This window comes from Erinaceus europaeus, chromosome 8 (assembly GCF_950295315.1).
Source record: "Erinaceus europaeus chromosome 8, mEriEur2.1, whole genome shotgun sequence".
In the NCBI taxonomy this organism is placed as follows: domain Eukaryota; kingdom Metazoa; phylum Chordata; class Mammalia; order Eulipotyphla; family Erinaceidae; genus Erinaceus; species Erinaceus europaeus.
Window position 1 is genome coordinate 100879883 of NC_080169.1, and position 17959 is coordinate 100897841.

The 17959-nt window shown below is 39.3% G+C and overlaps 1 protein-coding gene across 3 annotated transcripts in view; it reads left to right on the top strand.

The window, feature by feature from the left end:
• KLHDC10 (kelch domain containing 10) overlaps positions 1–17959 on the top strand; it is a 69150-nt gene that overhangs the window by 34969 nt on the left and 16222 nt on the right. For 2 of the 3 annotated variants that reach the window (XM_007524198.2, XM_060196554.1), the window contains exons 2-3: positions 1181–1267; positions 15895–16116. In XM_007524198.2, coding sequence (XP_007524260.1) covers positions 1181–1267; positions 15895–16116 — 309 coding nt within the window. The remainder of the gene's footprint in view (positions 1–1180; positions 1268–15894; positions 16117–17959) is intronic. The other variant, XM_060196553.1, reaches the window with a different exon arrangement.

The window sequence follows — 17959 nt, forward strand, 5'->3', positions numbered from 1 at the left end:
TTGAGTCATGATAAGTGTTGTATAATGGAGAGAAGAGAAATCTTAGAGTCAGAAGGTTTGGGTTTGATTCCTAGCTCTGACATTAAGTCACTTAATTTTCTTTTAGCTTCCTTGTTTGTAAAATTAAAATAACTTCTTCACACTGTTTTTACTCCTTCCCCCACCCCCGTTGTAGTAATCCCTTCACTAAGTGCAGTTACTTAGACATCTGCCTTCCTCATAAGACCATGAGCCCTTATAGGTAGGAATAATAGCCTTTTGCAACCCTAGAGTCTCATCTCAGGCCATCATAGCAGGTGCTTAATGAAATGACTATTGAATCCACAAGAATTATTGGAAGGATCAAATGAGGCAAAATCTGTGGGAACTCTTTGTAAACTTAAGCAGTGTACCAATGTTTATTGCTTTTATTGCCAATAATAATGCAATAAGAGTTGTCTTTGGGAGCAATGAAAGTTTGGGAACAGACAAAAGTACCTCATTTAACAGTTCCATAATGGTTTGCATCTTATATTTTATAAGGAAACAAGTCTTAATTGAAGTTATGTGAAGCTAATTTGCTTCCTGGGAAGGCAGCTGAATTCCTCCCCATGTCTCATGGAAGGACAAAATTTTAACTATTTTATTTGGTTGCTACTAGCTACCATACCTTTTCAATTATATTAAGATCAGTTTATTTCATACTTTAAAAATGGTGACCGTTTGTTTTATTATTCTAACCACGTAGCTGATAAAATATAAATATATATAGCAGGCCTAGAAGAGAACAGGAGTCTGTGTTTTGCCAAATTAATTTTAGTTATAGCTCCTGTTTTGACATTCACTGACTTTTACAAATGTCATAGCTTCTACTGTTTGTAAACCTCCTGGTGAATTTTTGCCACAAGATGGCATTGGTGATTATTGAATGGACATACTGTTGAACCAGAATTCCAAAAATGGTGCACATAGTTGTTTGTATTCTTTTGGGGACAACTGTTAAAACCTTCGTCACTGTTTACATATTGGTTTAATTTTGTTTTGACTTTCAAAACAGGGTTAAATGCAACTTTGCACCACTTCTTTCTGTATTCAAGTATTGTTTTGTTTCTTGTTTTTCTGTCTTTTTTTAACTACAGTAACTGTATTATTTGCCATGTGTTGTATGTGTCTGACTTATTGCTGATAATTGTGGTAACAGGTAAGAAGAAAATACGATGGGACCCAGTTAGGAGGCGCTTCATTCAGTCCTGTCCCATCATAAGGATCCCTAACAGGTTTTTGAGAGGTGGGTGATAACTAGCAAGAGATCTGTGCTTCATATGGGGTGAAGGGAATTTTGAATGAATTTTATGAACTCAGACTTTGTTGTTTTGTTTTTTTTTTTATTGTCTAAACAGCTAAAATGAGAAGAAAGGTCAGGAGCTTAATTTTTGAACCTATGTTTCTTGGAACTGTCATAAGTTTTAGGGAGTTAAAATCTCTTATTGTGTGCTAGGAGATAGAAATAAGTCATCTCACTGATGTCTGTCTCATTGCACTGTGACTGTTAACAGGAAGAACTTTGAGGGGGCAGGGAGGCATCAGGAAAAAAATAATTTTGAGTAATTTTGATTTGTAAGTATGGAAAATAATTTTAAGAAATAAAGATTAACTTACATGCCCATGTAAATGTTTTTAAAAGTCATGTCAAAAACATAAACAAAAATATAAAAGGGAGAAATATTGATAGTAAGTGAGTAAAATGTATATACAAGAGCTCTTGTAAATCAGTAGTTTAAAAGGAAATTTTTGTGAAATAAATTAACATAAATAATCAGCACTTAAAAATTAAAGGTCAATAAATGAACAGATATTTAATTAGTATTATTGTTAAAAACACGACAATTAATACGATATTATTTTCACCTATTTGGTTGGCAAAGACTAAAAATAAGAAATCTGGCAAGGCATGAGGGAATGAAGCTTATATATTGAAGGAAGTCTAGATTTTGCATAGGTTTTCTGGATTTATAAGTATCAAGAGTCTCAAAAACATCCACATCTTTTGATGTAGTAATTCTTTTAGAAGTGTTGCACCCCCAAAAAAAAATTTAAAAAAGGAAAAAAAAATTGTCCATACTGAAAAAAGAAAAATCTCAGAAGAGGGTTGGTTCACACCAGTTTTCTAAATAAAATGTTGCAGTTCAGACTTTATTAAACTATTTATAATGTAGTGTATCTGATTATGACTGAAGAGATTGTAAAAAATACTAGGAAAAAATCTTGCAGCTGCTATAAATGTTTTATACCCAGTGTCTATGTCCAGCAGCCAGACTTCCAGAGTAAAATCAAGCCTACAAGGGTCAAGATGCTTTGGGTGGCATGCTACCTGTAAGCACAAGTAATTGTATTGATACAAAGTAGGTCGTTTTAGTGTTGTTTGACCCCCCAAAAAAGCCACATGTGGCTAAGGAGGCACATCTAATTCTGTAACATTTTTTTCCTTTTTCCTTTTTATGAAATTGGATGCTACTTTGTTGATTAAACAATGAGAAAACTTAACTTGGACTGACTAAATTTAAATATAATCTACGGATTCTTTCACTAGGCTATAGAACTCAATATATAAACAGTGTACTAATAGAAACCTAAAAAACAAATAGGGGGGCACATTCTGTCAGGATGATGGTATTTTACTTTCTTTTGCATTTTGTTTAATTTCTTAATGGTGGAAAACAGGCTAGCACAGGTAAGTCACTATTTTCCAAGCCCCAAATTGCCTCAAGTCTTTGACAGGACTGAGGAGAGGGAGGCGGCAGGAAACTCAGTTTAGCCAAGCTCACCAGTGATCACTTCTAAATCAGTGGGCTTCTTCTCACCTGCTTTGACCTGTTTGTAGTGTTTAATGAACCGTCTTAAAATTTCTTCTTCTTTTAGGTTACTGTTCAGTTCTCAATGTTTTCTTCCAACCCTTTTGATTGTTCATTCTGTTTCCTTCACTAGCCTCTTCTCCCTACCCACAAAAGGTGGATATTGCTCCAGTGTTCTGTCCTCTCCATCACCTCCTTTGGTTACTCTCATGAGCTCTCACAGACTTTATTTCTGTCGGTTAGTCCGTTCGTTCATCCTTTCGCTAGTTTCTTGGTTTGCTTCCTATTTAGTAGGTACTGTGCTAGCTCATTGATCTAGATAATAGAGAAGCAGGTAAACAGACAATTACAAGATGACTTAAATTTAATTCTTTGTGACAAGTGCCTTGATATGAAGTAAGTCGTGGGGCAGGGGGAGGTAGAGGGGTGGCCATTGGGATGACTTCTCAGAAAGGATGTGTTTAAAGACTGTGTAGGTGTTAGTTAGCAAGGGAGGCTTGGATCATCTCAAACCTCCGGGACCAAGCAATTAGGCAATTAGGCAAAACATTGCTTGGTGTTTTCAGAGAACTGTAGGCGGCTCAGCGCAGTGGGAAGAGTGGAGGGAAGGAAGCTGGAGAGGGCCCAGATCAAATGGAGTGCCACCCAAGGGGAGTTTTAAGGAAGAGTCTGCTTTTTTTAATTAGTTCAAGAGATTTAATTGAAAAGCCAGATATGAGCTTATTACAGTTATCATGGTGAGAAGTGATGTAGGCTGAAATTAAGGTAGTCATGGTAAGAGAGTAGGGCATCGATTTGAAATACAAGAAAGTGAAATTACTTGTGAGTTGGATTGAAGAGGAGAGGCGAAAATCAAGAAAGCTTTCAACTTACTATGCGACCCTGGTGCTCTTTACTAAGTGGTGTTTAGGTTAATAGAGGGACAGATTGAGGGGCTCGGTACAGTTAATTCCCAAACAATAGCATATCCTTGAACACTAAAGGATATCTCTTTCCATGGGAATCTCTGAGGCAGGCTTGGTTTTTTGGTTCTGATGGCGCTCTGTTTGCTTACCTGTATCATAGCGCTTATCACACTGAATTATAATTGTTTGTTTACAAGTTCATGCCTCCCATTAGACTGTAAGCTCTGTAAGGGCAGGGACAGTGCCTTTCATTTCTTTACCTTCAGTTTATAGCACAGTGCATGTCATCGGTATATCATATGTATTTGAATTGAATTGATTTAAAAGACTGTTGTCAGGGAGTAGGATAGAACTAAACTCTACTTCCTGGTGCTGGTGACAGTGAAGGACAGAAGAATGCTATTGTTTGGTCTTTCCCTCTTTTGATGACTCAACAGTTTGACGGGGCTCATTCTCTGTCTCTAGATTCCTTCATTAGGCACTACATCTTTTCCTAAAAGAACGGATGTTTCTGCCTACTATAAGAATGTGGTATGAAAACAATGCTGGTGTAGTGAAAACAGTGGCTTTCTGACACAGAATGGTGGGCTGAACACATCCATTTACCTTCCCACACTTCTCAGATATTATTGAAAATGGTAGACATATGAAAAAGAATAGATTATCATTGTTTTGAAAAAACAGGAATAAAAAAGGCTTTATCTGAATCCAGGTTCTGCCCTGTATCAAATGTGTGATTTTAGGCAAGTTCCTTATAATTTCTATTTTTTGTTTCAGTTTCCTCACCTATAAAATTAGGATGATGATAACATACTTACCATTGAGAATGATTGTGGGGACCAGCCCCTTTCACATATTTTTGATCCTTATAACTACGCTGAATCAACTCAGTTTCAGTTATTCGTGCTCATGAGGCATTTTCTCTATAAACACTGAAAGGTGCTGAGAAAAGTTGCTTTTTTCTTTATTGGGGGAGATTAATGGTTTACAGTCAACAGGCTTATTCCCAACTCTATTTTAGTGTATATTTTAAGGGGCCCATGACTTTACTAATTTTTACCTGAGCCCGACAGCTAACATGCAGGTGGGCTAAAAGTATTGTCTGGGAAGATGGTGTCAGAGTTGAGAACAGGACTAGCAAGCTGGATCAGGGCAGAGAGTAGCTCCCAAATATGGAAAACGTACAGAAATAGCATGAACTATATAAACCCCATCGATCTGACCATGTGTGTAGTTTCATCTCTCACCATAATGGATGTCAACACTCCACATCCTTTACCAACTTGTCATCTTCCTCCACCACAGGACACTGAACACCCCACCTCTCTCTCTCTTTTTTTTTTTTTTTGCACTTCGCTGGCCATCAGAAACTTGGAGCATTTTTTTATGTGTCTCTCAGCCTTTTGGATCTCTTCTGTGGTGAATATTCTGTTCATGTCCTCTCCCCCATTTGTGGATGGGGTTATTTGTTTTCTTCTTTTTTTTTTTTAATCTTTATTTTTATTTTTATTAAAGAAAGGATTAATTAACAAAACCATAGGGTAGGAGGGGTACAACTCCACACAATTCCCACCGCCCAATCTCCATATCCCACCCCCTCCCCCGATAGCTTTCCCATTCTCTATCCCACCTCTCTTTTTAGCTGCCTACCGCCTTCCTTCTTTATAGAGTCAGATCTGTAGCAATAGACCATAGCTAATTAAAGTTTCACCCTGCACCTTCCCTGTCATTGTCTCTTAAGTCTCACCTGTGAGGTAAGATGATCCAAATTCACCCTTTTCCTTCTGGCTTATTTCACTTAAAACAGTGCCTCCAGATTTCACCCAAGTTGTAGCAAAAGAGAAAATCCCATCACTTCTTACAGGTGAGGAGTATCCCACTATGTATAGACACCACAACTTCCATAACCACTGAGACTTACATTTTTTTAATGTTAAGTTCAGAGAAATTAGAGAGAAGCTGAAAGAATGATAAAAATTTCTCCTGTCTCCTTATCTAGATGTGCTAAATGTTAAAATTTATCACGTTGTTTTATCCTGCTCACTTTCTGCCTTTTCTCTTCCCCCCAAAATAATAAATATATACATGTGTGCATACATATGTTTTCTATTTGAACTACTTGAAAGTAAGATGCAGAAATAATTCGCCTTTACTCCCAATACTTCAGTGTTTGTCCCCAAGAACAAAGATATATGTTTTTTTTAATTTATTTCTTTATTGGGGAATTAATGTTTTACATTCAAAACAGTAAATACAATAGTTTGTACATGCATAACATTCCCCAGTTTCCCATTTAACAATACAACCCCCACTAGGTCCTCTATCATCCTTCATGGACCTGTATTCTTCCCACCCACCCACCCCAGAGTCTTTTACTTTGGTGCGATATGCCAATTACATTTCAGGTTCTACTTGTGTTTTCGTTTCTGACAAAGATATTTTTTTATACAACTGCAGAACAGATATCCAAGACAGGAGTTAACATTATTAACTCTTATAGATGGCTAAAGTGTGCACTAGCATCAGACTTACAGGACTTATTTCAGATGTTGCCAGTCATTCCAGTAACATGCTTTATGGTATAGGAAACCCCTGAATTATGTGTTATAAGACACACCTGGTTTTATTGTGTTCTCTTTATTGCACATTACAAATGGTTCCATTTCGTAAAAAACTGAAAGTTTGCAGTTTCCTTGCACCCAGCAAATCTTCTGGTGCCATTTTTCTAACACTTCAAAAGATTAGTATTTTTTAAACGATATAGTCCTTTAAATTAAAGTATGTACATTTTTAGATATGGTGCTGCTGCCCACCTAATAGATAGCAGAACAGTGCAAACTTTCCTCCCACACTTTTTATTTGTGAATAATAGTAGGTTACAAGACTGCAAGGTCACAGTATATATTTCCACACCACTGCCACCACTAACAATGTCTTCATCCTCCTACTTTGCAAAGATAGCCGCCGTGGTTCTCACAAATCTTAGAAACAGTTTGTTTTAGTGCAAATATACATATTTTTTTTTCTATTTTTAAAAGAGATTTTATTGGCAGCTACCTGTTGAGAGCTTTCTTGCTATTATTTCCTGTGTCCCTTTTATACCTTATATACATTACCACTGAATCTCTTGAACTCTGAGAAAAAGATGATGATGATGACATCATCATGAGACTTTAGAGACTGGCAAGTCCACAATCTGTAGGGCAGGCTGATCAATTTCATAATCAGACAAGAACTTGAGATAGGATTCCTCCTTTTTCTAGAACACCTAGATTTTTGCTTTTTTTTTTTCCATTGTAGATAAATCTACTTTTATTAATGTCAAGGTAATAGTTTTCTAATTTACCAGCTTTCACAGGTAGTTTCTCTCCCCCCCCCCCCCTTTTCTCTCTCTATGTCCTAATGGACTTGGAATTCAGAGTCCTCTGGTCATCTTTCCCTAGTACTTCCCCTCCTCTGGAAGTCTGGACCAGAATTCTTTATGGTATGCAGAAAGAAGTTCTAGCTTCTGTAACTGCTTCTCTGCTGGATATGGGCATTGGCAGGTCAGTCGATGCCCTCAACCTGTTTCTATCTTACCCTAGTGAGTACAGATATTTTAAAAAAGATTTATCTTACCTACTGAGAATTTCACATGAGACAATGAAAAAAAGACAAGCCAGAGCACCACCCCAGGACCAGTGCTGGAGATCATGCTGGGAGCCTCAGAATTGCAAGTTCAGTGTTCCACCAGTTAAGCTGTTGTCCAAGATGATTTATATATGATGTTATTAGAGAGAGGACCAGCTCTCATACATTCAGGTCTGCTGCCCTTCCACTGTACCACCTCCCAGGCCAGTAAGTATATTTTTGATGTGCTTCAAAAAGCCAGAAAGTTAGTGCACTTGCTTTATTGTAGTGGTCTGTGACTTAATCTGCAATATACTAGGTTTGTCTGTGCTCAGTTCTCACATATCTTTAGCCTTGACATTGGTTAAAAAAAGTTTTTAACAGTATAGGATAGTTATAGAGTGACCCATAGTTTGGGGTTGTGCCATATTTTCTCATATTTAAATTAAACATTTGGGAGCAGGGAGTAATACTGCGTTCATCTCGCTGTACATGGTGTTGATTTGACCCATTTCAGGAGATGTTAACTTTGATCACCTGAGTAAGGTGGTATCTGACTGCGGGAATGAACAGATAATGGATTTTTAGCAAATTCTAAAGTTCATTAAAAGACTAAATGGAGGGAGTCGGGCTGTAGCACAGCGGGTTAAGCGCAGGTGGCGCAAAGCACAAGGACCAGCATAAGGATCCCGGTTCGAACCCCGGCTCCCCACCTGCAGGGGAGTCGCTTCACAGGTGGTGAAGCAGGTCTGCAGGTGTCTGTCTTTCTCTCCTCCTCTCTGTCTTCCCCTCCTCTCTCCATTTCTCTCTGTCCTATCCAACAACGACAACAACAACAATTACAACAATAAAACAACAAGGGCAACAAAAGGGAATAAATAAATAAAATAAATATTTAAAAAAATTTAAAAAAAAAGACTAAATGGAGAAAGATGGCTAAAATTTTTGGACAGAGAATAACACAACTGCTGGGGAGTGGCTTAGTGCACTGAGAGCAAGATTTGCATATATCAGACCTTGGGTTCTAGCCCTAAGTGGCACATATGTTGGAGTGCTACTGTGGCCTTTTTCTTTCATAAAATAAATATTTAAAAGTTAGGTTGAAGGGGATCGGGTGGTGGCGCACCAGGTTAAGCACACATAGTACAAGCATGAGGACCACCTGCGCAAGGATCCCAGTTCAAGTCCCCGGCTCCCCACCTACAGAGGGTCACTTTACAAGTGGTGAAGCAGGTCTGCAGGTGTCTTTCTCTCTCCCTCTCTATCTTCCCCTCCCCTCTCAATTTCTCTCTGTCCTATCCAGAGATAGATAGCATAATGGTTATGCAAAGAGACTCTTGCCTGAGGCTCCAAAGTCCCAGGTTCAATCCCCCACACCACCATAAGCCAGAGCCAAACAGTGCTCTGGTTAAAAAAAAAAAAAAAAAAATTGAAATGGCCACAGGAGCAGTGGATTCATAATATAGGCATCGAACCCCAGTGATAGATAACCCTGGAGGCAATAAATAATTAAACAAGGGTGACACAACAAGGAATGCCATTATCATTATTATTATTATTGCCACTAGGGTTATTGCTGGGGTTTGTTGCCTATGTGATGAACCCACTGTTCCTGGAAGCCATATATGAGAGAGAGAGAGAAATAGGGAGGAGGTACGGAGAGAGATCTGCAGCACTGCTTCACCACTTGTGAAGCTTCCACCTGCCCTGCCCCTGCAGGTGGGGACTAGGGGTTTAAACCCGGGTCCTTGTAATGGTAATGTGTATGCTATATGGTGTGTGCCAACACTTAAGCCCTGAAACTGTCATAATTAAAGCAGTATAGTAGGGCTGGCGAAAGCTCACTTAGATAGTGTGCTTCCTTGCCATGTACATAACTCAGGTTCCAGCCTGGCTCCACTGCACTGAAGGAAGCTTTGGTGCTGTGGTCTCTTTCACTGTCTCTCCTCCTGCCTCTGTTTCATCCAAAACTGAGCAAACAAAAACAAATGGAGTACACTAGCGGTATAGGAATTAATAAACAAGCGGTGGAATTGAACAGAGTCCAGAAGCCAGTGGCTAACTGTAGCTAGGTAGAGTGTGGTAGCTAGCTCAGATAAACTTCGCTCAGCAACGCCAGGATCTGTCAAAAACAAGTTTATTTATTTTTATTTTTGCACCAGAGTTATGGCTGGAGCTCTGTGCCTGCATGATAACTCCACTGCTACTGTCAGCCTTTTTTCTTTTCCTTTTTTCCATTTTTCTTTTAATGGGGGGGGTGTGCATGGAAAGAGGAGGAGAGACACCTACAGCATTTATCCACCACTGGAAAAGCTTCCTACCTGCAAGTAGGAACCAGGTCCTTGAGCATATGTCCTCTACCGGCTGCACCACCTCCCAGCACTGCAAGTCTGTTTTATCTGCTAGTGTAGATACAGCTATGACCTTGCCGTATGGAGTCAGATCTATGTATGTGTATCTCATTTAGAGCGTGGGACCCATGCATAACCAAGACATTAGGTCACATGCTGGTTTGAATGGGTTCTTTTGCCTGAGCTGCCTGGATTTTGGTTACAGTAAAAGGTCTGTCTGTCTGTCTGTTGGTGGGGTATGGGAGTCAGCCAACTCATTATTCCTTGGCTTCCCTGTCCTGGCTTCTAGGTGTACAACAGATGACCTATCTCTCAGATAGAAGTAATGGGTAATGGTGCACTTTCTATCTGGAAGGAAGTGATCAGTTAAAATGAACTTATATTCTAGACTATTTGATATTTATAATTAATACATATTTCTAGAAATGTTTGAATTTTTAATGGGCTTACTGCAGATTTTGATGGTATATTCAGAAGTAGTTATATCTTCTAAATAATAAATATTATACACAATTTGATTTGCAGGCTTTTGCATTTAAGATGCCGCAATGTTGCTTTGTAATGACTGTGTGCATTCTTAGGGAGCAGTAGATTTTGGACCCAAGGTGTTTAGGCCTGGATATTGTGGCTTTCTAAAGTATACTCTGGAACACTGTCGATTGAGTATACGATGAAGATGGCACTTCATCTCCATGTAGAAAGGGTGGCTACCCATAAGTGGTTGTGGACAAAAAACTGTATTTTGGGGAGTGAATCAGAGCTCTCTCTCTACCTTATATTATAGATAATAAATAAGGGTTCTGGATACATTCAGGTTCTGAGTATAAAATCAAAACTATAAGATCACTATAAATTAATAAGAACATTTTATACTGACTGGGGAGTTGGCTTAGCAAGTAAAGCCTAAGACTTGCAGAGTTGAGGACCCAGGTTTGAGTCCTGGCACTGCGTATGCTAGAGGCCCTGTTCTGTCCCCTTCCTCTCACGCATACGTCTTTACACTGATAACGTAAATCCTTAAAAAAATATTTTTTAATCTGTAATGATACAGACATAAGGTATCAAACAAAAGAGCCTTAACAAAACAAAACGAGTCAGTTACACAAAAGCTTTCATTTATTAAAAGATACCATAAACAAAATTAAAAGCCAAGTCGCAGCCTGAAAGCAAGAGAGTGATTATTTCTATAAGCCCGTAAGGAGACAACCCCAGCAGACAGGAAAATGCACAACAGATATGATTGGGCATTTCCTCCAAAGAAGAAATACAAGTGAGCCAGTAAATTTGTAAGGTAGTAAAAGTCAGGGCAAAAAAAATTAACCTGTCACTAATTTGTACCCATTAGACTTGGCAGAGATTAAAAAGGTTGAAGAGGGCACAAATAGACACTTCCAAACACCATTGCTGGGAGTATAGATTGTTGGGTCATTTTTGAGTGTTCTATAAAACTCTTCACAATAGCACATCTACAACAACGTCTAGTGTTCCTTTGTCCCAGAAATTCTTATTTCCAGAAATACTCGAGGCATTTGCATATTTGAGGGAAGCTTTGTTACAATACTGTCTGTAATAGTGAAAATATCAGCAGCAATCTAATCACCTGTCACTTTGTCTCAGACAGCTAGCTTCTTTCAGGAAGTTGGGCTCCCTCTCAGACAGCAAGCTTCTTTCAGGCAGTTGGGCTCCCTCGTTTCCTTGAGTTCCTGCTTATTCCCTGCAGTGAAGAGTTGTGTTTGTGACCTGGGTCAGCACACTGGGAATGGTTAGATGGCACAGATATCACTGGTACACATGCTCTTAGCTGCAGGCCCCTCTGCAGATATTAAGAGTTCACCTTTGCATACAACTTCAGTTTTAATTTTTGACTTCCCCATTTTCTAATGGAAATTCCTGCAGCCAATAACCCAAGTCTGGGTGGTTTCCTTAGGAGGTGGGATTTGCAAATGGAGAACTCAGGAGAGGAATCAGAGAGCTACATTAAGACTCTAAAACCCAATTTCATTTTGGTCAAGGTTGATGAGCCTGTGCTATATTCCACACAAAGAAAATTAATGCCTATTTGGTCTCCACGGCATTAGCCCTGACAAATTCCCATGATTTATTCAGAATAAAATTTGGCTTTCTCATATGTTAGTTACTCTTGGGCTATAAATATTTACAAAGAAATCTGTAGTTACTGACTAAAGAGAAAGAAGAATTACCTCTTTACTCCCAGCTATTAGATTTCTTGGCAGGATATTTAATATTTATCAAACATTGATCAGATGCTCTTTACCCAACAGTTTAATTTGCATAGTAATGAAATTATTTACAGAAGCCAGCAATTGATATAGACCAGTGCTGTCTAATAGGAACATTACATGAGTCACAAAGTGAAATTGAGAAAAAACTTTTTTCCCTAATGACCACAGGGAAAAAAAGTAAAAGACAGCTAACATTAACTGTAACATTTTTTACTGAACCCCAAGTATCAAAAATATCATTGCAGTGTAGATCCAATATAAAAATTTGTGCTTATACTTTTTAAATTTTTTGTATATTTTTCTTTTTGTTGCCCTTGTTTTTTATTGTTTACTTATTGTTGTTGTTATTGAAGCCATCATTGTTAGATAGGACAGAGAGAAATGGAGAGAGGAAGGGAAGACAGAGAGGAAGAGAGGATGACACCTGCAAACCTGCTTCACCGCCTGTGAAGCGACTCCCCTGCACTTGGGGAGCCCGGGGCACAAACCGAGATGCTTATGTCAGTCCTTGCTTGGCGCCATGTGGTGCTTAACCCGCTGAGCTACTGTCTGACTCCCAGTACTTTCATTTTGGATACTGGTTTTAGAAAGCCAGTGTGGATTTTACAGTCAAGCCTATCTGAGGGGCCAGGGATTTGGCTCAGTAGCAGAGCGCAGGATTTGCAGGTGGGGGCGGGGGCGGGCAGTTTAATCCCCTGCACTGTATATGCTGGTTCCTTATTCCACGTGCTCAGTAGTCACTCATGGCTTGTGGTTAATGCCGTGGGCATAGGATTATAAACTTCAGAGGACAGAGAGAGAATGATGTCTCTTCCAGGTATCCTCAGCACCTTGCATACCACTTGGTGCTCAGCAGGTGTCCTGTAGGATTTTGGCCCCATAAATAAATGAGTAGAGAAACGTAAAAATCACCTTTTCACTACTCAGCCTTTAATCCACATGTATGACTTGTCACAAAGATAGTGGACAGTGATCCTTTTTTTTTTAATATTTATTTTATTTATTTATTCCCTTTTGTTGCCCTTGTTGTTTTATTGTTGTAGTTATTATTGTTGTTGTTGTCATTGTTGTTGGATAGGACAGAGAGAAATGGAGAGAGGAGGGGAAGACAGAGAGGAGGAGAGAAAGATAGACACCTGCAGACCTGCTTCACCGCCTGTGAAGCGACTCCCCTGCAGGTGGGGAGCCGGGGTTCGAACCAGGATCCTTATGCCGGTCCTTGTGCTTTGTGCCACCTGCGCTTAACCCGCTGCGCTACAGCCCGACTCCCATGGACAGTGATCTTAGGAGATATCTCCTTTGCAGCACAGCCAGTTTCCTCTAAAACTCTAGAATATACTGTATTTTCAGATTTGCCTAAAAGCTATTCTGAAAATTATCCATTGATTCCAGATGGTGAAGCAAATGACAATACAGAGCTTTTAAGAATTATTTTCTTTTCATTGTTCTCTTTACCAGAGCACTGCTCAGCTCTAGTTTGTAGTGGTGTGGGGGATTGAACCTGTGACTTTGGAGCCTCAGGCGTGAGAGTCTCTTTGCATAACTCTTGAGTTATTCTACCCCTGCTCTAAGAATTATTTTCTGTTGACTATAGCAACTCTTGTTTTTGTTTTTTTTTAATTCATCTTGCTGAATTTTAGAAGTATTGTGTTTTGAGAAGACCATTGCATAATCCCACCCCTGTCCCTGAAGTCATGGATCTCAATCATGTCGAGGTCCACTGAGAGTTGCACACTGTTTTGATTTTTATTCCTGTTGTTGTTTGCTTTGACTTGAATTTAAAAATGAACTCTGGTACCTGGTAGAAATCGCCAGCTGTTTTAGGTGTTGTGAGTGATGCAGGACATGGTCTCAGAGTCCTTGTGTAAGGTCCTGGGTTTGACACCGGGCAGCACATGAGACTGTCAGGACGGAGATGGGCAGAACTCCATGAATGGTGCAGTGGTGCTTTGCTCACTTTCTTCTCCCTTATAAAAATAAACAATAGAAAAACTAGGCTGTGTTGATTCAGTGGTGGAGTGAGACACTCAGTTTGTTCCCCAGCCCTGCATTTAGAAAATTACATTTGAAAATTTGTTGTGGTCATCCTGCTCCACCCCCACCCCCCCCCCATGTGTGTGTTAGGCTTGGTGATAGGTAAAAACAAATACAGATACACCCTTCTCCCCTCAAAGAACTTCATGCTCTCTTGGAAGGCCACAGTTGTAAGCCAGTAAGCAAGTTCACATAATAACAAGTACAGTAAGTCTACGAGGTATGGCAGTAATACCCCTTTATAGGAAAGGAAGTTGAAATTCACTGTGGGTCAGAGACTTGTTCAGGGTAACAGAAAGAACCTGGATTCAAATCTTGGTATTTCTTTTTAGGAGCCGTAATTCTTCCCTTCCACATTACACTTTCTAGATTCCTAGAAAAAGAAATTGGGTTTTTCACTTGCCGTCACTGCAGCTCACTCCGCACTGACTGTAGTTTACATCATATTCCACTGATTCATGTATACACTTAGGGTATAGAAATATTACATGCATATCTCAGTATTTGGGTAGTGCATAATCATGAGAATCTTAGGGTTTCAGTGACCAGAAAGAACTGCAAGGAATAGATTGAAAGCATTCCCACAACCAGGCATTAGAGGGTTGAAAGGCCAGCCTAAGGGAAGGAGTCAGCTTTCCCAGGTGAAACAAAGCATGAGCGAGTGAGAGATTGGGACATTGGGCTATATCATGAAAGACTCAGAATTGCTGAGCTGTGCGTTCCTACTTGAACAGTAAGAAATCACTAAAGACTCAAACAAGACTGGCAGGTTGGACTTGAGTTAGTCAACTGGTTGACGGGTTTGTTTTTTAGTTATTCCCGATAGATACAGCTTCATTTTCAGTTCTTGTTTAAAAGTACACCCTCAAAGTGAGAATTTGATTTGAACTAAAATGAATACATAAGACCTACAGACTGGCAGTAACTACTTGTTTGTGTAACAGATGTTTATTAAGTATCCAGTTGTCTTAAATATTAATACTATACTAGTATCTATCCCTAACAGATGAAAGCAGGTATATATTTAAGACAGTAGACAACTGTATTAGCTTCCTGTTCCATCCATTCTGTATTTAAGCATCTTTGGTGCTGTTGCTATGTAAGGAGAGCTTGTATAGACTGGTGTTAAAAAAAAAGAAAAGAAAGGATAGTGGAAATAATGCAAAGGTTTTTTTTTTAACTCTAAAATAATCTCAAATTAGGTTTTAGTGGTCTAGTTGATGTGATTTAAACGCCAGAAAACTTTCAGAGATAAATTATAAAAATAGCTTTTCTTGATAAAACTCTTAGTAGGATGAGAGCTGCTCTTTGAGATAAATATAAGGATATTCCTTAATTGCCATAATGACTGGAATGGTATTTAAATTCTAAATCTTACTATAGTTCATTGGAATCCAGTTTTCATTTTAAGTGTACAATTATATATTGTGGAAGATCATAGCTTTTATGTATGTGTATTTTTATTTATACATGACTCATTCACATTTGTGATTATATTTATGTAGTTCACTAATATTTTCAGTTTAATTTAGTTGGCTTGTACTTTTTTCTCTTTCTCTAAACAAATAAAGAAAAATCTGTCCTTTTTAGCTCTTGGATTATTAGCCCCACCCTCCTTTTCTTGAAAAACTTCCAATTGTCAGCCATTTTCCTGAGTTTCTAGTGCTATTTTGCCGCCCTTGGGAGAAATCACTGTCAAACTCTGAAAATAGTCATCTGAAGTAGACGTGGAGACTAGCTCCTTAAAACTCCTAAGTAGTGTGTGAATGTATAAAATAAACCTCAGCAAATAAAAAAGTTAACTTCTATGTTATAAATCTTCCCTGACCCCCTCTTGAGGCTAATATGAGCACTCCCACATGTTGTTTGTGTTTGTAGTCTGCTGGGGGCCATCTGTGGAAACTCTGCTCTTCTCTCCTAGGCCACAGACCTCCACCGGCACGAAGCGGACACCGTTGTGTGGCAGATAATACCAATCTGTATGTGTTTGGAGGTTATAACCCAGATTACGATGAATCTGGAGGGCCAGATAACGAAGACTACCCTCTCTTCAGGGAGCTGTGGAGGTATCATTTTGCTACAGGAGTGTGGCACCAGATGGGCACAGACGGCTACATGCCCCGGGAATTGGCATCCATGTCACGTGAGTGCAGGCGGTTCTGAACTTCTGACTTCCTGGAATATCTGAGAGTTCAGGTTCAATATCACATATCATTTACAATAGTCAGGAGTCACTGGCCACAGGGGGCACACTCTGAGAAATGTGCCACTAGACAACTCCATCACTGTGTGAACATCAGGGAGTGCACTTACACAGACCTACTTTGGTTGTGTGTGGAGACTGGCATCATATATGTGACCTATAATTGAAGTGTCTTTCTGTGGCTCATGACTGTGATGCTACAATATTAAACTCTGTTGGGCGGCGGGTAGATAGCATAATGGTTATGCAAACAGACTCTCATGCCTGAGGCTCCAAAGTCCCAGGTTCAATCCCCCACACCACCATAAGCCAGAGCAAAACAGTGCTCTGGTTAAAAAAAAAAAAAAAAAAAAACTAAACTCTGTTAATGGATAGACTGTTTACCATGGTAATAAGATAACATTATGATTAAGAGTCACTTGGGAGTTGGCTAGTCCTGAGTCTAGCTGCATATGGTTTATTTGCCACATGATTTAAAAAATATTTTATTTATTTATTTCCTTTTTGTTGTTTTTATTGTTGTTGTGGTTGTTGTTGTTGTTATTGATGTTGTTGTTGCCGGATAAGACAGAGAGGAAGGGAAGACAGAGGGGGACAGAAAGATAGACACCTGCAGACCTGCTTCACCGCCTGTGAAGCGACCCCCATGCAGGTGGGGAGCTGGGGGCTTGAACCAGGATCCTTACGCCAGTCCTCGTGTTTCATGCCATGTGCACTTTACCCACTGCGCTACCGCCTGACCCCCATACCAGATGATTTTTACCTATAAGTTTCTTACCTATTAGAAGGGCTCCGTGATATCAAAGATGATTAAATGGAAGTATCTTGTAAATACTAGGCAAAATGGAGGAGGAGATGAAGATGTGGGCCTTTTCCTGGTGGTAATAACTACTGAACAAAGTATTTCGCACATGGGGTCCCCACAGCATGCCTATGATGCAAGTGCTAGAATCATTGCCATTTTACAAACAAGGAAACTGAGGCTTTAGAGACATCCTAAGAGTAATGGCTAACAGGCTCCAGAGTCAGACTGCTCAAGACTGAATCCTATATTTTTTTAATGTTTTATTTATTTTAATGAGAGAGAGACCAGAGAGAGCACTGTTCAGATCTGGCATATGATGGTGCTGGGGATTGACCCTGCGACCTCAGAGCCTCAGGCATGACAGTTGTTTACATGACCATTATACTATCTCCCCAGCCCTTGAATCCTATTTGTTTTAAAGATTTTATTTATTTATGAGAAAGACAGGAAGAGAGAGAAAGAAGCAGACATCACTCTGGTACGTGTGCTGTCAGGGATTGAAGTCAGGACCTCATGCCTGAGAGTCCAGTGTTTTATCCACTGTGCTACCTTTTTAAAAAAAAAAAAAAAATTACGTGTCAACAGGGGTATAATTTCACACCGTCCCGTCTCCATGACCAGAGTTCTGAATCCCAAGTCCCTCCATTGCAAACCATCGTTCACCCAAAGTTGCAGGCATGGGTTAAACCTCCTGGACCACCTTGAATCCTATTTTGACTTTTTTTTTTAAAAAAACAGATTTTGTTTATTTATTAATGAGAAACATAGAAGGAGAGAGAGGAAGAACCAGACATCACTCTGGTAGGTGTGCTGCCGAAGAATGAACTTGGGACCTCATGCTTTAGAATCCAGTGTTTTATCCTCTGTTCCACCTCCCAGACCACCTGTTTTGACATTTTTGTTTGTTTGGTTTTGCTGTTTGGAAACCTTCCACAAGTTATTATTATATATTTATTTATTTTACTTTACTTCTTTTTA